Source organism: Argiope bruennichi, chromosome 1 (genome assembly GCF_947563725.1).
Source record: "Argiope bruennichi chromosome 1, qqArgBrue1.1, whole genome shotgun sequence".
Lineage (NCBI taxonomy): Eukaryota > Metazoa > Arthropoda > Arachnida > Araneae > Araneidae > Argiope > Argiope bruennichi.
The window spans coordinates 130,955,983-130,978,815 of NC_079151.1; the positions used below are offsets into that span (position 1 = coordinate 130,955,983).

General features: G+C 26.9%; 1 protein-coding gene across 2 annotated transcripts; it reads right to left on the minus strand.

The window, feature by feature from the left end:
* Positions 1–332: 332 nt before the first annotated feature.
* LOC129964840 (apoptosis-stimulating of p53 protein 1-like) lies at positions 333–22,240 on the minus strand. 2 transcript variants are annotated; one of them, XM_056079135.1, is made up of 12 exons: positions 22,019–22,240; positions 19,911–20,193; positions 18,405–18,586; positions 15,425–16,066; positions 13,343–13,680; positions 11,723–11,764; positions 10,716–11,290; positions 9,758–9,960; positions 8,926–9,059; positions 6,875–7,041; positions 2,528–2,727; positions 333–1,014 (listed from the first exon to the last, which is right to left on the minus strand). In XM_056079135.1, exons 1-12 carry the CDS (start codon positions 22,025–22,027, stop codon positions 958–960), a joined length of 2,832 nt encoding a protein of 943 aa, XP_055935110.1. In that variant the 5' UTR covers positions 22,028–22,240; the 3' UTR covers positions 333–957. The 2 variants fall into 2 exon arrangements, with proteins under 2 accessions (XP_055935110.1, XP_055935111.1); XM_056079136.1 differs by lacking the exon at positions 11,723–11,764.
* Positions 22,241–22,833: the final 593 nt, after the last annotated feature.

Below are 22,833 nucleotides of genomic sequence, written 5' to 3' on the forward strand. Positions count from 1 at the left end.
ATAAATGGAAGCATATCAGATTGAAATGCTTCCAGAAAAGAAAAAAAAAATCAGAATGAGGAAAAATAAAAATAATGAGAAAAACAAGATTTTTTTCAAAATGGTTTTAGGAAGCATTTAATTTAAGCAAACGACATTAGTTTATACCATTTAATGTTCTTATCACAATGTTTCTTTACATATTTTCAGTTCTAAAACAGTGCTAAGAATACTCAGAAAAAAAACAAAGTATGAATAATTGTGGATATCAAACAAGAAAAGAATACTTATTCCCCCCCCCTCTTAAATTTGGTCCTGCAATAAAAAATATCCTATTTAATAAACAATCAAAATCAGATGCAAAACAACTTTATTAATCATCTGTATATAAGATCAGGCACTTTATTATACATGGCATTCCAACTGAGTCGGGAGATTTTTTTTTTTAAAAAAAAGGCACTCCTTTTGTCAATAATTAGATATAGCACAAAACATATCAATTTCACCTTAGGTGCAAAATGTACATGAAGGCATAGATTTCCCAAATTTTGGAAAGATTGATAAGGCAAAATTCACTGACTACAAAAAAATGCATTTTTCTAAAATATAATTTGTGTCGCTAGTAAAAAGATTCGGCACAACGTGTTAGAACACAACTAGATGCAATTCGATTTAAAACTTTCACAAAATATGCATGAATATGATCATGTGCATCATTAATTATGTAAAAAAAGGACGGCTGGAAGGCTGTAAAATGATATGGCAAATAGCAGCACTTTTTTTTTTTTTGGCACTTTATATATACCCCCCTCCTAAACAATATGGCAAAAGGCCATGGCACTTAAAAAAAAAAGGCACTGAGATTCTTCACCAAGTGTAGTATTTCTCACTTAATATCCTAAAATCCCTTCATTAGGTAGATAGGATGTGGCAGGGGGTTTTGAGATTCTTTCGGAAAAAAGGTGGGAGTATTTTATTTCATTCATCAGGTTTGGTAGATTCTTGTTGCTTTCTGCTTGTCACTCGTGGATAGAGCTGAAAATAAAAGAACTTCATATAAGACCAAACAGTGAATAAATTTAAATGATAAATTAACATTTTGTTACAAATCTTTAAAAAAAAAATCCAACTATTTCATTCAACAAATGTTTCTGCAATCAAAACTATAAAATTACTTAAAATTGATAAATGTAATTCCTTGAAAATAATTAATGGAACTAGTACATCATTAAAATTCACAGAAGTTCATAGATAATACATCTTAATTTTAAACTGAATGAATCAAATTATACTCAATAACACTTTTTTTTTTTGGATGTTATAGTTTAACGATATGTAAAATTAAGTTTCATTTTCTAAATCATAGAACAAATTTAATGCTATGTACATACATCTAACAGTCAGTTAGATTAAATGAAATAATTCTTACAAACAATTACTATGAATAATCATGTATTTCCGATGTACAATTTTTTTTCATTTTTCTACTTAAAGAAAAATTAAAATCTACTACAGAACTGAAAAGACTAACAAATTTACATTAATATTCTCATGCAAACAGTGTTCATGATATAAAAACAAGCAATTATCACAGAAAAATATATATATATTTTTTAATTAGACATTTTTCTACTATTTACTATACTGAAGAACATTTAAAACATGGAAGCATAAAAAATAAGAAACTTTAAAATTAATTATTTAATATCTGAATTTTTAATTTCAATAAAAGCTTTTAAGCTTAATTTTTTTTTTAAAAAATGCAACTTTTTTGCAACATATGATTTAATATAAAAACCTTTTATCTAAAATAAAGAGACCAAACCATTTTATACAAAATTATACTAGTTGTAGACCTTTAAGAGGATTTTGACTTTAGGTCAATCATCTACAGAAAATATTTTAATATGAAGTTATAGATAGGTAAGATATCATACAAAAATTATTAAAATATTTAGCTCGATAGTGTGCAAGACTAGGCAGTGCAGGAAAGTTTAAAACAGAGCTACAATATTGATGAAAAGGGTAAACAGAGGAATATATTCTCTTCATATATGGCTCTTCCAAAGTGAATAGATATCATTTATCAAGAGGTACTATAAAACCTCAATTAATTTGAATTGTTTAAATTAACATTTATATACAAAGTTAATTTTTGAATGTTTTTTTTTTTATATTTCTCTTTATTCTAAATAAATTTATTTAATTATTTAATTCTTATTCCAATTTAAGATTCTTTCATATTGTTTGTATAATTGTTTACATTTTGGATTTCTAATAATATATCATTTTAGAAAAATTTTACTGCTCCTCCCCATCTTAGAAGAACTGAACTCTAAGTATCCAAAATATAATTATACCAAAAGTCTCTGCAAATTTCTATCATTACTACAATATGAGGCTTCAAAGATGAAGTAAATTTTGATCAAGAGTAAAATTTTTAATATGTGTAATGCTAAAAGATATTGCAGATTCAAAGAAAATTTCATCATAAGATCTGTAATCTGTCAAACAGCAAAATCAAAATTTTGCATCAATATTTTCTTACCCCTAAAAGATTCCTTGGTACATATCCCTCTTCATCATGAAGACGAGACCACCACCACTCACTTTCTTCATCATCTCCTTTCCTGAGAACAGTTAGCATGTCTCCATCTTTAAAACTCAATTCATCGGCATTCTGTCCTTCATAATCATATACAGCATACACAATGCCATTGTTCATGACACCCAAATTTTCTTGTAAGCCTATTCAAAGAAGAAAATTGTGAATTAGTACATAAACTTCTTTTTCACATTTCCAGGTTTACCGAAACAATAAATTAAAAATGATAGATAAAAGCAAATTGGTTTTTATCTTCATTTATGATATAAAAGTGTAATAAGAAGACAGAAAAAAAGCTGCACAAAAGGAAGTTTTGAATAGGATTTATTTATCTCTCACTCTCTATGTATGTGTATGTGGTAAATTATTTCATGTTAGAGGTGCTCTGAATACCTTTGATGATGAAAAACAGCCAGAGTAAATAGGAGCAATTTCTCTGCAAATGTCGTCTGCACCACACATAGTAAAAGATTTCTTTATTCTTACATTAAAGGAAAAATTTTAACACCTATAAAATGAAACTTTATCTTTGTAATACAATGTTAATATTTGTATTTAGGTAATACTTTGCAATATATGCATAACAAAGTGAGACAATGTACGAAGTGCAGAAACATTTTGAAAATGCAATCATAGCAAAATACAAAATAGAGTTTGAAAATAAAATCCAGTATAATTTTATATGTCATTCATTTAAATTTATTGCTTCAGTAAGCCTAGAAGTGGGAAATTCTTGATAAATTAAGTTATCCATTCCATAATCGACAGAATGGTCTTGTCATTGGTGAAGTATCTAAGGTAAAAAGAGAGCATGAGAATCTGTTCTAAACTTTTGTGCATTCAAAACAGAAATTTTACCAAGGAAGATCTACTTTGGCACATTTTTAAGAATTGCGGTTTTCATGTGATTTGGCAGTTCAATGTTAGACACTTAAAATTATAGTAATTGGATTTTGATAGATATGAGAAAGTTTGTAAGTCAGAGAGTAAAGTTTGTGATTCAGAAGTTAGAAAGTGTTTTATCTTTGAATTTTAAGTAGTTAGGAAAAGAATTTTAAAAGCATGCATGAGTTGGATTTATTACACATGGGCATATATAATATTTCAAAAAAATTTCCTGTATATGTTTTACTGTTTTATTATAATAAGCCAAAAAAGAGTACTTAAATTTATAAAAAATTTATCATTTATTATTTAAAAAAAAGTCAGGAGAATTTTTTGAAATATTATATATGTCCATGTGTAATAAATCCAATTCATGCATGCTTTTAAAATTAATTCTTTTCCTAACCAATTAAATTCAAAGATAAAACACCTTTTAACTTCTGAATCACATAAACTTTTGTTTTTTGCATTTATCAAAATCCAGTTACTATAACTTTAACTGTCCAACATTTATCGGTCAGATCACATGAAAATCACAATTCTCAAAAATGTGCCAAGGTAGGTCTTTCTTAGGAAAATTTCTGTTCTGAAAGCACAAAAGTTTAGTATATATTTCTAAGCTCTCTTTCTCTTATGTATGCATCACCAATGACAAGATGCTGTGACAACCATGTATGGATAACTTACTTTACCAAGTATTTCACTTTGTCAAGTTTACTAACACAACAAATAATAATTAATGACAAATAAAATTAAATTGATTTTTATCTTCATATAAGCATAATTTTATATTTTCCTATGATTGAATTTGCATCAATGTTATTACTATATATATTGCAATATATTTCAATACCCTTTTTGTTACATGTATATTGCAAATTATTAACTAATTACAAATTGCATTATGAAGTTTTTCATTTTTAGATGTTAATTTTTATTTAATTTTTCCTTAAGAACAATTAGGAAACTAAGCAAATTTCATTAATTTGGGAACTGCATTTCCATTCTAATGAATGTCCATGCGGAATAAGAAATATCTTTACAAAAATATCTAAAAAATAAAATTTACAAAATAAAATTGTATTTATTACTGTCTCGCATTAAATGCATGAATAAAACCTAAGATGTCCACTTCTGAACAATGTCGAGATTATGATAAATGAATTGTTCCTTATTTTTATTTCATACTTTGTCAATATATCAATTTTATATCTTTTATCAATTCAATTCAATTATCAATCATTTTATATCAATTCAATATCAATATATCAATTTTTTCAATATAGCATATGTAACTAAAAATGTAAAATTCAATTATATCATAGATTAGTTATATAAAGAGATGATAGATCATTATTTAAATAGACTCATTCAAGTATTCAGTAGCTGTAAGAGTTACCGGTAAAAGTATGAAATGATATTCTAATACTAAGAAAAAGAACAGCAAAAATCAGAACAAAAATTATGAGTATGTGCTGTGCTAATGTTTAATCAAAAGTTTTTATAACACTTTAAAATTTATTCGAAAACAAATTATGCAAAAGTAATTTTGAAATGCATTTGATTTTCAAAATAAATATTTATCTTTTAAAAATGTTATTCAAGATTCAATGCTTATTATAATGAATTATAATAAACAACAAAAAAAAAAAAAAAAAAAAAACACCCCAACACATAACAAAATTGAATCGCTGTGGAAATAAATAGTTCCTTTTAAAAGAAATGCTTAAAAACAGAATTTTAAAAGGCCAAGTGAGGCACTAAGCTAGGCTAAATTGCCTGGCTTAAGTGAGAAATTAAAAATCAGAGAAGCAATCTAGCCAAGCAATTGGGAATGAATTTTGGTCACTGATTTTTCAGAGCAATGAAGCATCAAAGCATTACTGCATTTAAAAAAATACATATATGTGAGAAAAAGGGTTAATATAAGGAATTTCATATAAAAAAATGCAAACACATAATATTGGTAGTCTCAGAGGTAACTCAGAGAAAAAACATGCTAGTTGCTGACACACTAGCATAATAATGAAAAATATTAATAATAAAACACAATTTATTTACTTTTTATAATTTCTTTTTCTTTCTTTTTTTTTTAACCAGAGGTAACTGGCCAATGTGACCTTCAAAATTTTCTATACTAAACAGAAAGCTACTCTTTATATTCATAGTTCATTACTGTTCAGATACAATCAGGGCTATAGATTTTTACTTGCTAAAACTCAGAATTTCCTCTTTTCAAATTAATTTTATTTCTGTTACAGATTTATTCAGGTACAGATATATCACTCAGCAACTAGATACACACTTGATATCAAGACAGAATGTGGAAACTCCATTGATAATCTACATGTTTCACAGAGATTTTCACAGATATTTTTCATTCTCAGAAAATAAAAATATTGGAAGTTTCAGGATCCAAAAACACCTCAAGACTTTATTGGTATTAAATGTTAAGAATAAACTTAACTTTGATGCAAAGGGTGAATTGTATATTTCAGGATTTAATCAACTATTTAAAGTGCCTTTATCAAAGTAAAATGTCAAAATCTCACCAGACTTTCAATTGTTAACAAAAATCTTATGGTAACATAGCATTTCTAAGAACAAAATAACTCAAAAAGTTATTTAGAAATTGGTATTAGAGTATTAAAAATCAGAAGAGTAAATTTCAAAAAATTATAACTTTGTTTTGATAATGTTTGTTTCAAAATGGATGCGTGTATGCATATTGTATTAATATTCTGATTTACTTAAAATGCTAAAGGGATTTTAACATAATGATAGAATTTTAAATTTATAAAATAGAACTGCAATTATACATGATAATTACTATTTATTAAAATTAGTAATTAAAAGTAAACAAAAATCTACAACTATCTTTATGGAATCTTGTACCTCTTCCAAGATATACTTATACAAAAGAGAATACATTTTATATCTTTTTCAAAACTGGATTTGTAAGAAACATAAAAAATAATAATTTCAAAATTTTGAGAATTTCAAAGAGAATACACAAAAATACTGATAAGAAATTCCCAAAATATTCAGCTTTTTCTTTAATAGATACTTATGCAAGGAAATCTTGGATTCAACAATCCAATTCTATTATATTTTATTCAAATATTATTTCACTAAAACAAAATTTGTTTGAAGTAAAGCATTCACTACTGAATGAAAACATTACTTACTATTAGAAATGAAGAAGCGAGTATTTATAATGGCAAGTAGCATGAGAAAAAAATAAATAAAATAGATGCTTATTTTTCCTCATAAAATGCACATATAATTTTATGATTTATACAGCTCCTTTCTATAACTGTATGACACCACTTTAAAAGAAAATGATAAGAATACCTTAATTAATTTAAAACAAAACCTCTAATTCAAAGACAATTGAATGCTTACTATATAGATACTCGGAACATCCATCAAATCCTTCCTCATCTTCTTCACATTTCTCAGCAGCTGTTTCATGATCACTTAGTGTAGTGGCAAAGATGCAAGCACCTCTTTCAACTAAAAACTTCACCATTGGTAAATTGTTACAGGAAGCAGCACAATGAAGAGGAGTCCTTGAAACATAAAACAAAGAGCTGAGTACAATGCATAATCAAGTAAACTTAATCATCACACACACAATATAAAAGGAATGGGATCAATTGGAATGGCCTTTTCTTAATTTGGAATGTCTGACAGATTATTATGTTCAGACAATCAAACACCTTGTTTCAGATTATCAGCTTAATAGACAAAAAGAAATTAATGCACAACAACTCCCTTCCCACACAAACATGTTTGATTCCCAATTTTAAAATTAAAAATAAACATTATGGGTGAAAACAAGTTACCTATAATGCAATTGTTAAATTATAAATCTGTATTACAAAAAAAAAAATACATGTGACAATTGCAATACTCTCCAGAAGCATGGTTGGCTTCGTTTGATCGAGTTTATTGGTGCAAGAACCATTTTTGATTAAACTGCATCAAACATACGGTATTATTTTAAAGTGTGTTTTTAAACTGCATCATTTTCCAGAACCTGTCAACCAGTAAAATATGCTATAGTTGCATGGTAAAACACAATCTAACAATTATTTAAGAATCATACCAAAAATCTAAAATATACCGTTTCCTGAAGCAGGGTACAGTAATGATATGAAAATTGAATTTGCCACAGTGGGATTCATTTCTTAGTCATATGCGATATTTCCAACTTTCAAAATTATTATTTAAAAAAAAACGAGCTATACTCCAGCATTTTTGCCAATAACTTCTTAAATAATTATAGCATAAAAATTATTTCGATACCATCTTAAATAGCAATCATTTATATTTTCAATGGTCTCAGTTTAATTATTGTAAGATGTTCTATCTAATTTTTTAAAATTTTTAAGTTCCTTTAATCAGTGTGGAATGTTGTTTAAGACTCGAGGCCTGTTCCAATCATAAGAAAATACTTTTTTTTTTCTCAAATACAATGAAGCATAAGGAAAGACTTGAAACAATTAAATAATTTTTTTATTATTAATTAAAAACTATATGCAACTTTTCAATTATAAGAAAAAAAATTATTTTCAACTGTGCCAACATAAATAAAAGAAAATCTTATAATTGAGCATCATTTTATTTATTTCTTTTTGTGTTGCCACTTGAAATCTAAAAATTCTGTATCATTCTTTAAAAATTATTAATAAATTACGGAGAAAATTAGCTCTCAGTAGTTTTTAAATATTTTTTAGTCCACACGATATTCTTGTTCAAATTAAAAAGTCTCAGGCAGTAACAGAATTTTGTACATAATATTTTACATATTTTTCATATTAAAAATATTAGACATGAAGGTATTTCATCCTGAACAGCAGTGAATATATTTGCTAATTATATATTTATATAATTTATACCCATATGGTTTTAAGTAACAAATAAAATAAATTTATTGCACCAAATTTTAAAATTAGACAAAATAAGCTTTTTTTTCTTACATCTCTTTAGTTCCTATAATCAATAACTCAAGTTGAAAGAATTCTGAATATTACAAGAATTTAAATAGTCACTGAATAATGCACTGCATTTTTCAATATAATATTTTTTTAAAAAAATGTTTTCTTTAAAATATAATTTTATTACATAGAAAATCAATCATTATACTTTAAAATAAATTATGTTCAAATAAAATTACTTACAAGTGAACTAGAATCATATTAAAAATTAATTTACTGGATGCAATAGTAAAATAATTTGCTTTCCTCAAGCTGTTAACTTAAATAACCATCAACTATAATTATAACACCATCAAGATTTATTCACTTAACATGTTGGAAATTTTTAAGCCACGGAAATAAATTAAATAGATTAACAAATATATTTGTTAATATGTTAACAAATATATATGTCAAAATTACAGATTTGTATTCAGAATGAAAACTTTGATTAAAAACAAATTAAATGCATACCATCCATCACTGTCTTGAGCATTGACATCACAACCAAATTCGACAAGAAAAGTCACAACATCAACATGTCCAGCACAGATAGCATTGTGAAGGGCTGTTATTCCTTCATCATTAGCAGCACTTGGATTAGGAACCTGATAATCACATTTAGAAAAAAAATTAACTCATCAATAAATCTAGAAGAAAAAAAATTATTTTAATTATTTTCTGGAATTTCTTTTTAAAACAGTGAAAAGAAACATTTAAAGCATTCAAAACTAAAAATCAGGGTAATTTGGTACTAGTTTTCACTGTCCCCAGGTTCATTAGAGGATTTTCAGATTATACCAAGCTTCATTATACATGTGGGAGCTGCTAACAGTTCTCATATTCTGTATGATGTCACGTTGTGTCATTTGATCACATAATGTTTTCCTGCCATAAACAGCAGACGAGAGTTTGATGGTTGGTCATTGGCAAAAAACATGCTGGTCATTGCCTTTCCTCACATATATAAAATGCCAAGATTGCATTCCCAGATTTACTCGGTAATTTTTAGATTACACCACGATTGCCAAAATGTATTAATTTGGCTATTTTCAGATAATGCCATAAATCTTTAAGCTACATTATATATAAAATGCCAAAATTTTGTAAAGAAGGATGCATACCCAAGTTTAATAGATGATTTTCATATAACACAAGATTCCCAAGAACAAGGCAAAAATCGCCAAGCTGGTGAAAGTTTTCATTTTTGGAGGTGGGAGTGGGGTGCAATTTATCATTGGAACCAAAAAATTAAACAATATCAATAACATTACATTGTATGCATTAAGAAAATAAAGAGAGTTACTTCATTAGCTGTTTTCTTGACCAACTCCAATTCACCCTCAAGAGCAGCATCCAAAAGTAGAGCCAGTGGGTCAAAACTGACTCTTCGACAACCACGAGAAGAGTTTTCTCCTTTCAAATTTCCTTTACGCATTCTTCTAAGAGCGGCACTGTGAAATTTTTCGTCATCAGATTCATTTTCACCTACAGTTTCGGTTGCTGGTTCTGAAAGAAATATAATAAGCAAATCAGAAGAAAGCCTATTACTAATCATTTTATAAATGCAATGGGTATAAACGAATTTTACAATTTTTTTAATTATTATCTGTTAAGAACATACAAATGCTATTGCATGAAAACACTTGCAGCATACGATATTTAAAATGTTATCCAATTTCCAGCTTCTAAAATTATGGGGAAATGTGGATTACCTTGATTTCATTGTTTTTATAAAATAGAATGAAAGTATTCAAAAATTAAATGCTTATAGAATTTTAAAAAGTCATAATGTCATAACTACTGCAAATAACAACTCAACTATCATTATAGAATTAAAAGCATACAGATATATTTCTTCTTAGGAAGTGGTAGTGGTGGCGGGAAATAAATACTACTAACTTAATGGCATCCTCTGTTTTTATACATAATACTGTTCCACGCATATAAATTGAAATCAAAATTTATCCTTGTTTGAAAGGACACAGCATATTGATAATAAATTCTAAACCTTAATTCAAGATGTACAGAAAAACAGTAAGGAAAAAGTCACAACAAGTGGCTTAAAGTGTCTATCTCCCATACATGTTTCAAATACCAATCATCTCTCACAAAGATTCAACAAAAAATTCCTAAGAAAGAAGTGATTTATTCTATTTTATAGATGAAACTAAAGATTACATCACCCTTACTTAAAAGAGTTTAGATAATGGACATTTTCAATAAAAAGATATGTTAATACTTAAAATATATATCAATCTTACCAGGTTTTTCAGAATCTGGTTGAGATTCATACAAGTCTGTTTCATCACAGTTATCCACAAGTTCTTCTTTATGCTCAACAGGTGATTCCTGTTTAACCCAAACATCTGTTTCAGTTTTAGCTGCCACCTGTTCAGGGAGATCTTCAGACTCCTTTTTTAAAGGAGCAACTTCTAAAACTGGGACAGATCCTTCTTTATCACTGGATTCGAGGGACTTAAGAGTTCTAGATGGTGGGATTTCTTCTGATGGATGAGGAAGATAGGATGCTTTAAAGTGACTGGTAAGATTTGAATCAGAAGATTTACGATGGAAATTAGTATTTACTACAGGTTGAACTTTTAGTTTAGGTGGTTCCAAACCAGGTGTTTTTCTTATTGTTAAAGGTTTGGGTTTGATAGGTAGTTGCCCCATTGAAGGTTTCCTCTTAGGAATTTCTGACGGTTCAGAAGTTTCTTTCTTCTGATAATCTTGATGTGAATTTGAATCTTTATTTATAGATGACTTTTGAAAATATGTAGCGATTTTACTCTTTGCTGGAGTCGGGTTGTTTTTAGTATCTTTAGCTTGATGGTACCTACATTAAAACAAATAGTTTAATTATTATTCAATGCAGTTTAATGATTCAGGAAAGTAGATAAAAATGCAGGAGCCATTTTAAAAAGCACTATGTACACAGCAGATAAGGCAAAAATTGTTAATAAAAACGCAGTTTATTTTCAGAAACTTGTTAATAAAATGGTAAATTTCCACACGGTTGTTAGTATACTTATTGTTAAGCTACTTAAACACACACAAAAAAGCTAGAATAATTTGGCAAATGAAGATATTAATAACAAACATTTACAAAATTGAAATGCATCTATTCTGCATATTTAAAGAACTTTTTAGATATATTTCAATTTATGTATAAAAAAATTTCATGGGGTTCTAAAAAGAATGCATGTTCAAGCAATCAAAAACATGACATGCAATTCAGCACACAGCAGAAACTAACAGTTTTTTTTACCTAGGAACACATTGGTAATACAGCAATCGTTCTCTGTAGTTGCTGAGAACAAAAAATTAATTTCATATAAATGAACCAATTTAATTTTAAACAATCACAAATAAAAACTATGATATACATAACCTTAAAAATCAAACATATATCAACAGCTATTATGAAAGAAAAAATAATAAGATGAAACTGATTAATGCACTTATATAAGAATATAACAGAAAACATATTTGTGAAGCAATGATGGAATGGCATTATCTCTACTAATACAGAAAATTAAACTCTTTGATTCTACATAAAACTTAGGATTATACATGACCATCAATTTAACTACAGCTAACAAATTCTGTAATGCAGCAATCATTCTCTGTAGTTGCATTAGTAGATACTTTGGAGGTATTAATATGCACCTCCCATCCTTTGCATATTTAGAAATTTTAAAAGAATATCAATTTAAATTTGAGATTTTGGAGTTTTACTAACAACTCCCAAAAATATTATTACAAGCAAATGATTTTTATTTTTTAATGCCCTTTTAAGGATGCCAATATAATAACAGTACAATTTTAAACGAATTTTAAAATATTTTTTCCATATTTTTCAACAACAGACTATATTGTAAGAAATTCAAATCATTGTCATTGTTTCAACAAATATCCAATTGTTGATATTTTCTATTATTGTTGAAAGTTAAGAAAGAAAGATTCTATCTATTATTCTTTAACCTAACAATTTACAAGATGAATCAGACACTGAAATGACATTACTGCAAAAGCAATCTAAGTTTTTACTGGCATATGACGTCATGGAACTTGATTCTATTAGGAAAATTCACGTAAACAATGAAAGAGAACAAGTGTAAAGCTATTAATATAATGTGCTTCTATATTATATATAACAATTTGACGCTTAAAAGTACTTTATTGAAAAGACCATGTTATGCATTGGAGAGATTCAATTGGAAATGAGCATAAATATTCTTGGCACATCACCAAAGATGGCTAATTAAAATATACCATTGAAATACAAGGATGATTTGAACCATGTTATGCATGGCTGTTAGGATATACAGTCAATGATTTACTTATATTACTATCTTCCATATTAATGAGAAATTAGAAACTATCTTAGAATTTGAGAAGAATTTTAAAGAATTCACAAAACAACTATTATTGATTCAGTTCTCCTTTATAGCAATTATTTTTATCCTATAGTTTAAGTGTTTAAAAAAAATGTAATTTAAAAATTATAAATGAATGTTTAAAGAAAATGAAATGAAACCTCTTGCATTGAATCATATGTCTGAAATCTTCAGAATATTTTAACTACAGATATTTCAGAAAAACCACCCATATATGAATTATCTTCTTTTGAACTGAACATAAAAAGCTACTTCTGCTTTCCAAATGATTAATTTCCTTACTGATAATACTAAACATGAAAATATTTAAGACTATCAAAGTTGAATATTAAAGGCATTCATACTATTTTAAGTAATATATAAATTAATATAAATATGATATATGCAAATAAATTATATATAAGAAATAAAATTGCATCAAAATAAAATAGTAATTTAATTAGACTGCTTTTTTAAGAAAATAAACAAACCACTTAAAAAAATATTACCTTGTTGCACTCTTGTCGCTTTTGGAAGATTTATTTTGAAGCACAGATAAAGCTACATTCACTAGATCCTTTTCCTCTTCCTCATTTTCTTTAGAAGAAGCAGTTTGTCGATTAGAAATCATAGGCTTTACAGGTAATGCTGGTTTAGGTGGTACCACAGGTTTAGCACTGCGTGAATTAACAGGCTTTGGCTTTTCTACAGGCTTTTCAGGTACAGGTGGTGTGGTTATGGATGGCTGGGGAACAGGATGCTGAGATGAGACAATGATATTCGAATGATTTTGTTTCTTCAAATCAAGATTCTCTTTAGTACTAGAATCAGTACTAGCATCTTTATCCTTAAAAATAAAATGTATTATAAATATTGTGAGAAAATATACACAGCATATATATAAATTCTTTTAAAATATCTTGCACCAAATAATTCAACGAAACAAATCATACGTTTGCAAGTGGGGAAAAGTTATCAATATTTTATTAAACAATTTCACATCTATTATATGTGGTATTTATTGACAAAATATAGGGGAAGCAGATTTTTTTCCCTTTCTATATAAATTAAGTATTAAGGAGCATGAATTTTAAGCGATGAACTCTAGTTGTAAAATACATTTTAACAAATTATGAACAAATGTGTTTCCCAATAAAAACTGAAATTGACTGTATATAGAAGGCCATAGTCAATTTCATACATGTGCATGTATTGCGTCATGCTTAACATGCTAAGTCATCCCTTATATGGCAAAGTATGTTTGAATACTACAAAAAAAAACTATGAAAGAATCAACTATGAGATCATATTTAAATTGAAAATTTCTCAAAGTTTTAATACACTAAATATAAATTACTGATATTTAGAACTTCAAACTAAATTTAAATATAACAAATGCCTTAAAACATATCAGGAGCATACATAGGCCTATTTAAGTTTAAGGTGTATACCTAGTTTAAGTTTTAAGGTATACCTTACATTTTCACTACCCTGTTTAGTTTTCATGAAAAGATTTGGTCACAAAACTAGGCACAGATCCATCAGCAAATATAAATTATAAATCAATAATTTATTTCATTATAATTTCTGAAATACATTTCTAAACTATCAATTAAAGATAGGTGAGTTTTTATTCTTTAACTCAAAAAATATTGCACAAAGTATTCTTTAACCTAAAAAGTATTGAAGTTTTTTTATGTAAAAGCACATTGAGCCTAAAAAATATTACAAATTAATATTATTCAACACAGATGAAATATCTAATGATGCAATATTTCTTCCTTTTCCTTCTTTTAATGTAATATATAAATGGCAGCATCAGTCAAGAAATTGAATTCAAAGTGTAGAGCCATGAATTTCATTATTCCCATTGCAAAATTTTTATTTGAAAACTGGACAATTTTTAAAAAATATTTTACTGATCATTAAACACATCGGCATTAAAACAGATACAAACTGCTCAACATATTAAAGTCAAAGTAAAACATAAAACAAAATAAAAATTCCAAATTACAGGTATGAAAAACATTAATCATCCTTGCATGTGAAAAAAAAATCAAAAGCATTGAAAAAGGGTACTAATCACAACTCATCAGCACTGATAATCTGATTAAGAAATAAGAAAATTCAATGACCAAAAAATAGCATATTTAGCATATATAGCATAAAAATGCAAGTGATAAACTTGTCAAATATTTCACCGTTAGTGCTTAAACGCAGCATCACATTCTTATCCGTTATTAATTGATGCTTAATTGAAGAAGTCATTAAGGACACTTATTATGCTCTATTGCATTTAATAAACCAATACCTATATTTTAAAATATGTTTCAAGATCAAAAAGTAAGTGCCTTTACAATTGGCAATTGAGTAGCTATTACTAGATGCTAATATTGCACAAACTAGTACTGGGGGCTCACTTCACTAACACATTCATACTCTCAATGCAAAACCAAGACAAATTGTTTTTCAATTCCCAACTAAAAAATAATGCATGTACCAAAAGTAATATTATATGGGTTTTCAGATATATCAAAATAAAATTCAAAGAATTTCCAAGGACTGTGGGAACTTTGATTTATATTACTTACCAAAGTTGATAAATCTTCACTTTTTACAGATGGTTGCTGGATTGATGCTTTTGCCACAGAGTTATTGGTGTTATATGCATTATTGAATGGTCTAGGTGTTAGATTGCACATATTTGAAGTTGGTTTCACAATGGATAATGGTGTAGGATTTTTCTTAGTAGAAGACGAAGAATCTAAACTGTTAGGCCACGAATCATCTTCTGTTGAAGAAGACAAAGAATCATCGCATTTCCCTTTCAAAGAAGTAAACTTGGTATTGTAAGGCAAAGTCTGATATTTTGGGTCATTCTTATTCAAACCAAATTCTCCAAGGTCACCTTTATGGGAACCATGAAGTTTGGCAGACATATCATCGCGAGCATGCTCTGTTTCAAGAGATTCTCTAGGTAAGGGTTCTACAGCAACAACATTAGTAGCATGATAAAAGCCATTGTTAACAACAGATCCACTGTAATTTCTTGATAAGGCAGCATTGTGAATTTGGGAAGCAAGTTGTTCATTTAAGAGGCGCTTGCGGTGAAGGCGTTGAGTAAGCTCATTGATTTTCTTGTCTAAAATGGAAATGTCCTTTTGCCGAAGAGCTATATCTTCTCTTTGTTGACAAATATAGTTGTTTTGCTGTTCAGATAGCTTTGTTCGATACTGGAAGAAAAAATTCTGATTACATACGAAATAATTTTCAAATATAAGAAAATGAACCCGGTGTAACAAAAACTTCTATAAAATATACAAAAATAATGAATGAAAAAATAAGTAATGAATGTTTTTTTTAAAGAAATATAAATAAAAAAAATCTCTTTGTAAGCTAATCTGCTAACCTACATGATAAATTCGCAATCATTTTATTCCTGTAACTTAATTTTGCAATAAGTTCATTCAAAATTGCAGAGAATAAAATTATTAATATTATTAAAATTCTAATTCAACACAAAATAAAATGAATAAAATATTGAAATATATATTTTTAACTTAAAACACAGAACACCATATTCTACTTTTTAGTATATCTATGTAATGGAAATATAAAAATATAGACAAAAAATTGTTTAAAAATACCTACTAATCATGAATAGATGCAAAATAAATACCCTGTAAAATAATTTTACATAAAATTATAATTATTCATTATTAGGAAGCACAATTTACACTATGCATAAGAACTAATAATTTAATTTTCACTTTTAAATACTGTTTGGTCCATCTCATAATTTGAGGGTTAAATTATGAAAAAAGAGCACAAGATTCTGTTGTACAAACTATTCTTTAAAAAAAATTTTAAGTCACAAACATTGCTTCATCAAAAAATATAACAAAATTTTAATAATGTTCTCTACAGTCGACATACTGCTTTGGTATCCAGAAAGTTGAATATTTGGTAAATTAGATTCAGTATTCTAAATATGCATTAATATAAGCACTAATTTTTCAGAATCAAGTAGTCTAACACAAATATTTAAAATTATTCTTGGAAAGCAAATCAATGTCTATCAATATTTTAAAAATTGTTATTATATTTTCTAAACATTCCCCCCCCCCATGAAATAGCAGAAAAATATTTAATGCTTTGTCTTCTTTAATAGATTCCCCCCCCCCAATCACTACATAATATGATAATTTAAGATAAATATTACATAAAAAGCTTAATTTTTTGAAAATCTTAATAAAAGTTTTACACTGTAAATGAGATGCATATAAATAATTCAAAATTAAAGAAAAACTAAAAAATTCGAATGTCTTAGGGAAATAAAGTGTCTTTAAGAAATCATGTGCTAACATGAATTTAGACAGGCTTGTACTTCAAGTTAAGAAACTGCTTACCATACTGTAAACATATTATTTAAATTTTTTTCATACAGATAAATTTTTTATCAGATGCTTTCGATAAGGAAATGATAGAGGCCATCAAAATGAAAAGGATTTGCAGAACATGTCTACCTATTTACCAATATATCCTTGCAAAACAATCTTTTGTTTAATTTTATTGTTTCCAGTTAGAAAAGTTAATATGAACATAACCACACATATTTTGCTTTAACAAAAACAGCAATAAATAACAGCTTTAAATAAGCAATATTGTTTAGAAAAATAATGGCAATAAGATTTCTTGAGATGAATTTACAAAAAAAAAAAAATTCACACATACCTATACATCATTAATATAACCTAAAATGTAGCATTGAATTATTTGTACTAATAATAAAGGGAAATATTTGTGTATGTGTGTGAAAGAGAGAATAGGTACTCTACAGGACAGGACATTAGATCTTGAACTACCAAATACAGCAAAAATGTACTTGGAAATGTGGAATGTATACTAAGGAGCATTTTTTTAAAAATTAACTTCAATAAAAAAAAATTCTAAAGGCTTCTAAAATAAATATTCTAAATTCTAAAAGGCTTCTAAAATAGTACATGTTGTATGTCTATCAAAATTAAATTAACTAAAAATTAAAATTAACTAAAAATTAAGAAATTAAAAAATACTTTGCAAAGGAAGCCACTAAGAAAAATCTGCAAAAAATATTTAATCAAAAATTTTAGCATACATTAATCTTGAGAAGGCAGATGGTTATTAAAGGCAAATAATACTGAAAGAAGGTCAAAGATCACTTTTTTTAAATGCTAAAATTTATATTTACTCCTCATAAAGTTTTGTAATAAATGCTGATTGTAATTGTAATGCAAGTTTGAAATATTCTCTAGTTTAACATTTTAAATGAAGGATAGAATTCAATTGATTTTCATTTAATGCTTATATTCCAAGAGCACATGCAATCATTTCAAGGGCCATTTCTTTAAGTATGAAATAAAAATTTATTAAATCTCTAGTAACAGTTTTGAAAAAAATTAGGTAAAATAAAAAAATGTTCGAAAATACTCAATTTGCAACTTCAATAAATATTTCAATATTTACTTTCTGTTAATAATTTTTTTTTTTTAAATATTAAATAGAATAGATGCATTTTGCATGAAAACTTACCAGTAGTTCTCTTCTTAAGTTTTCAAGTTCTGATGCAGTAGATGACACCATACAATTTTTTCGATTTTTATTATTTCGAATTTCATCTAGCTGCCTGGTTAGTTCATCAACTTTATTCACAGCAAGGTTTAATTCCTTTTCTTTTTCACAAAACAATGCTCGAATAGAATCGAGTTCTGTACCTGAATAAATCACAACAAAACTTTAAAGAAATATGCTAACATTTATTACCACAAATATTTTTGGAATCTACATATGAACTTTTATATTATTCCAGAAGGAAAAAAAAAAGACATTTTCAAAGCTTAAATTTAAAATTTTCAATCAATTTATCATATAAAAAAGAAAACTATGAAAATATAACTGAAAAATAGACTCCTGCCTTGGATCAAGGTAAGTAATATAGCAACAAAAACTTCAACAAATACAAAAAATATATGAAATGTACAAGTTGTTAATAATTTTAATGACTCTATTAGATATTACATTAAAAAAAGAATTAAAATTAATATATCTTCCAAAATATCTACATCTAAAAATATTAGTATATAATCCAAATTCTTTTCATTACAATCAGACCGAGATTAAAAATCAACCATAAATCCAACCAATCCAAAATGGAGAATTAAATCTTGGAAATAGATTTAAATATGGAACTTCACAAGCCTTCAGCTTGTTTAAAATTAAGGCAAACATGCAGAAATATTTAATTGAATCTAATCAACAAATACAAAGCATTAAAAATTTTACTCGCATAATAATCAGATGCCAGAAATTAATTGCTAAAGATTGTACACTAATAGAGTCCATAATTCATGTTTGCAAACAATATGCAGTTAATAACAAGTTCAAAAATTTATATACACATTCTGCAGGGAACCCATAATTACTTTAATATTTTAGTACTGAATATATGGTAAAAATTTTTTTTTTTGAAAATCAATTGTATGTGCTTTAATTAAAAGAATATAAGATTAATAGAAGTATGAATTAAAAATAAATAATAAGAGTATTTTCAGGCATTAATTTAAAAGATTCTCTACAAATTCATATGATCCACCAATAATGCTTGTAAATTAGAGCATAACCATAAAAGATCATTGATTATATATTAATAAAAAAAATCAGAGATACATTTGTAAATTAGAGATACTTAAAATTAGAGGAAAATAATTTTAGAAGAATTATATCATCAAAAAGCTTTGGGGACCCTCAAATAGATAATTTCTTAATAAAACATAGAACAGAAAAAAAAAAAAATTATCTTTAATTCTCAAAAATATATATAAAGTGAATTTAATTAGATCACTGAAATTGCAGGAAAGTTTAGGCCATCAAATTTAAAGAAACTGCAGATATAATTTAAATTGTTTGAATTTTGATTGATACTGAATTATTACACACATTAGATACAAAAAAAAAATCATGTTTATCATTATTTTAAGTTAATAATTATGCCACAGACTTCTAATTGAAAAATTATAAAATGGCAATATGATGCATTACCCAGATTATCATTGTTTGTTTTCTGTTGTTCCACTTGCCCACGCAATGCTCTTAGCTGTCGAAGTTTATGCTCTTGGGTATCAATTTTATCTCGAAGATTCTGTAAGCAAGCAGGATCTAACTGATGCTCAGCCAAATTGTGATGACGAGCTTCTTGCTGTTTTAAAAATTTTAGCCTTTGCTCTTTGGCTACTAAAAGTTGTTGCTGTGCTTCAATTTGATGTTGCTGCCTTGCAGCCATCTGTCGCAATTCTGCAAGAGTCATTGCTGCATCTTCTGGTAGCTACAATGTAAAAATAAATGAAAGGATACGTTAAATCAAATAAATAAAAGGAATTTCATCAATTTCTTATTAGGTATAAAACATACAGGACCAGCATGATTTTACATAAATAACTAGATATACACCATTGCTACACCAAATGGAACATTAAATTATTGCAACTGTTATAAAAATTCAGTTTCTTGAGAAGTAGAATAAAATAACATAGAATTCAATTATCTTATTATATCTTCAACTTTTATAAACATATTATTAGTGTATTTTTTTTTGTCTTAAAATTATTTAAAAATGATGTTATAATGATGCATTCTTAATCTTAAATAATTCTAAAATGTAGATTTAGAATTTAAATGAGTATCAAATTACAGTCTGTAACTGATGAAATTTATATAGGAGAAGATATTTTATACAAAAAAATATCTTCATCTTCTAAATTCATTTAAACAAACTTTAATACATCCAGACACTCAACCTATATACTTTTTATTAGGTTTTTGTGCCATGTAGTAATCTCATGGATTTTTCTTTGAGGAGATTAAATGATAAACATAACATTTATTATTTGATATTGTTAAAAAAACATTAAAAATTCATAGTCAATAAGCTTCTTTGTAAACAAAGCATTATATAAAACAATATATAAAGAAGGCAGAAAACTATGGTTGAATTCAATGGTTTTGTTAGTTCTTTATTTTGCAGTTTGAAGAAAATTCAACAGAATATCTATAATTTTCTATTCTACCTTTTCAAATAGTGACAATAACCACAGTGAACACACATACATTATTAACATTCAAATCAGTAATATATTTTTCATATTTGAAAAATAGACAAATCTTAAAAAAGAATAATGCAGAATATCAATATATGTTTTTTTTTTTTCATTTTTTAAGATTGCAATAAAAATTTCACAGAATTAATTGATTGAACTTCTTAACTGCCAAAAACAATAACTCTTTACTAACACAAATATTAAGCAGTAGCTACAAGTACTGGTAGTTCTTTTATGTTATAAAAGATACACTCAAATTAACTAATCAATGATAAGAACATAATAAAAAGTGCCCATAATTACAAAGAGAAGCATTAATTATGTCAATTATTCAGTATTTTTAAAATTCTATAAAAACATTCATGGATCAAGATAAAAGATATATCAATGTTGCAAAACGCATGCTATAATTTGAAAATTCATGAAATAGTAGACAGAACATAAATGTTGACATATACTAATTAATGTTTAGCAAATATTATTTAAATTAATCCAATGAGCATAGAGACAATATGCATGTTTTAAAATATAACAATGTTGAACAGTATTTTTAAAGACTTCGGAAAGTTAACAGGATTGTTAATTTCAATCACTGAAAGTTTCCAAACATCAGTATGCTAAAATAAATAACAATATATACACTGAAAGTTTCAAACTAATTAGAATATTTTATCAGTACGAATGAAAATATTAAGAAATATCATAATCTTAAAGTCCACATATTTTTTAATTAACATATATTTTCAAATAATTCTAATAACTTTCAAATCATAATCAATACTGAAAGAAATTATATCATTATACAAGTGATCAATTTTATTAGAAAACTTCCTCCTATAATTAATTTTTAAAGCGCATTCATTTCACAAATAGTAACTGAAATATAAAATTGACATCATTCTATTTAAACCATGTATTAGATATAAAAGATTATTTTTTGTATTTTAATGTAAGACTAATATTGGAATAACAGACACATTTTTTATATCGACACGTAAAGGTCATGCATACCAAAACTTAAATATAGTAAATAGATAGTAAGAAACAACTTACTAAAACCATGTTTAAAAACAATGTTTGCTGCCGAAGTTGTGCGATGGGGCGTTTAATTAAATCAGAAAAGAAAAGGAGTTAAAAAGGACACTTAGCAACATCACGAAAAAACTAAAACTACAGAAAGAAAAAGGAAAAAAAAAACAGCATTTGAGACTTTTCACCTCTCCCCGTTACATGTTTTACTACATCGCGGCCATTCTAAACAGAGAGAAGGGGTGGGGGAAAAAACGGGGGAATTTAGAGAATTTATGAAGACTAAACGTAGAGATTCAAATTCTTGGCACAGCCATTAGTTATCAACTTTTCCATTGGTAGCGCTGTAGTTGTAACTGTTCTTTGAATTGAGTTGAGTGTTCAGTTTAATCATATAAAAATCAAATGATGTCAACAATAAAAGAAAAATGAAACAAAGATCAAAAGACACAAGGAATCTTTTGAAATATAAATAATATAAAATGAGATTTTCTAAACGACGTATCTGACGTTTGTCTCACAGCTTATAGGAAGACTTAAGCAAAGACCAATATCAGAGTACTTCTGTTTATCATCTACGATGAGGATGAATTTTCAGCTTCAAATAAGGAATAAGTTCAACAATAAAATAGAATGGCTCACTGAATTAATTATTAACGCTTGCTTTTTCAAAGAAATGTTATCTTGGAAATTTAATAAGTGCAGTGGCTAGTGATCAACCGTCCTGATCAAGAGAAAAGTCCCTTTCAAAGCCTTTATTTGCATCAGAACAATGTAATAGTTTATCAAAAAGCACCTTTTATCTTTAAATTTGTGTTCTGATCCTTTTGTATTTGTTC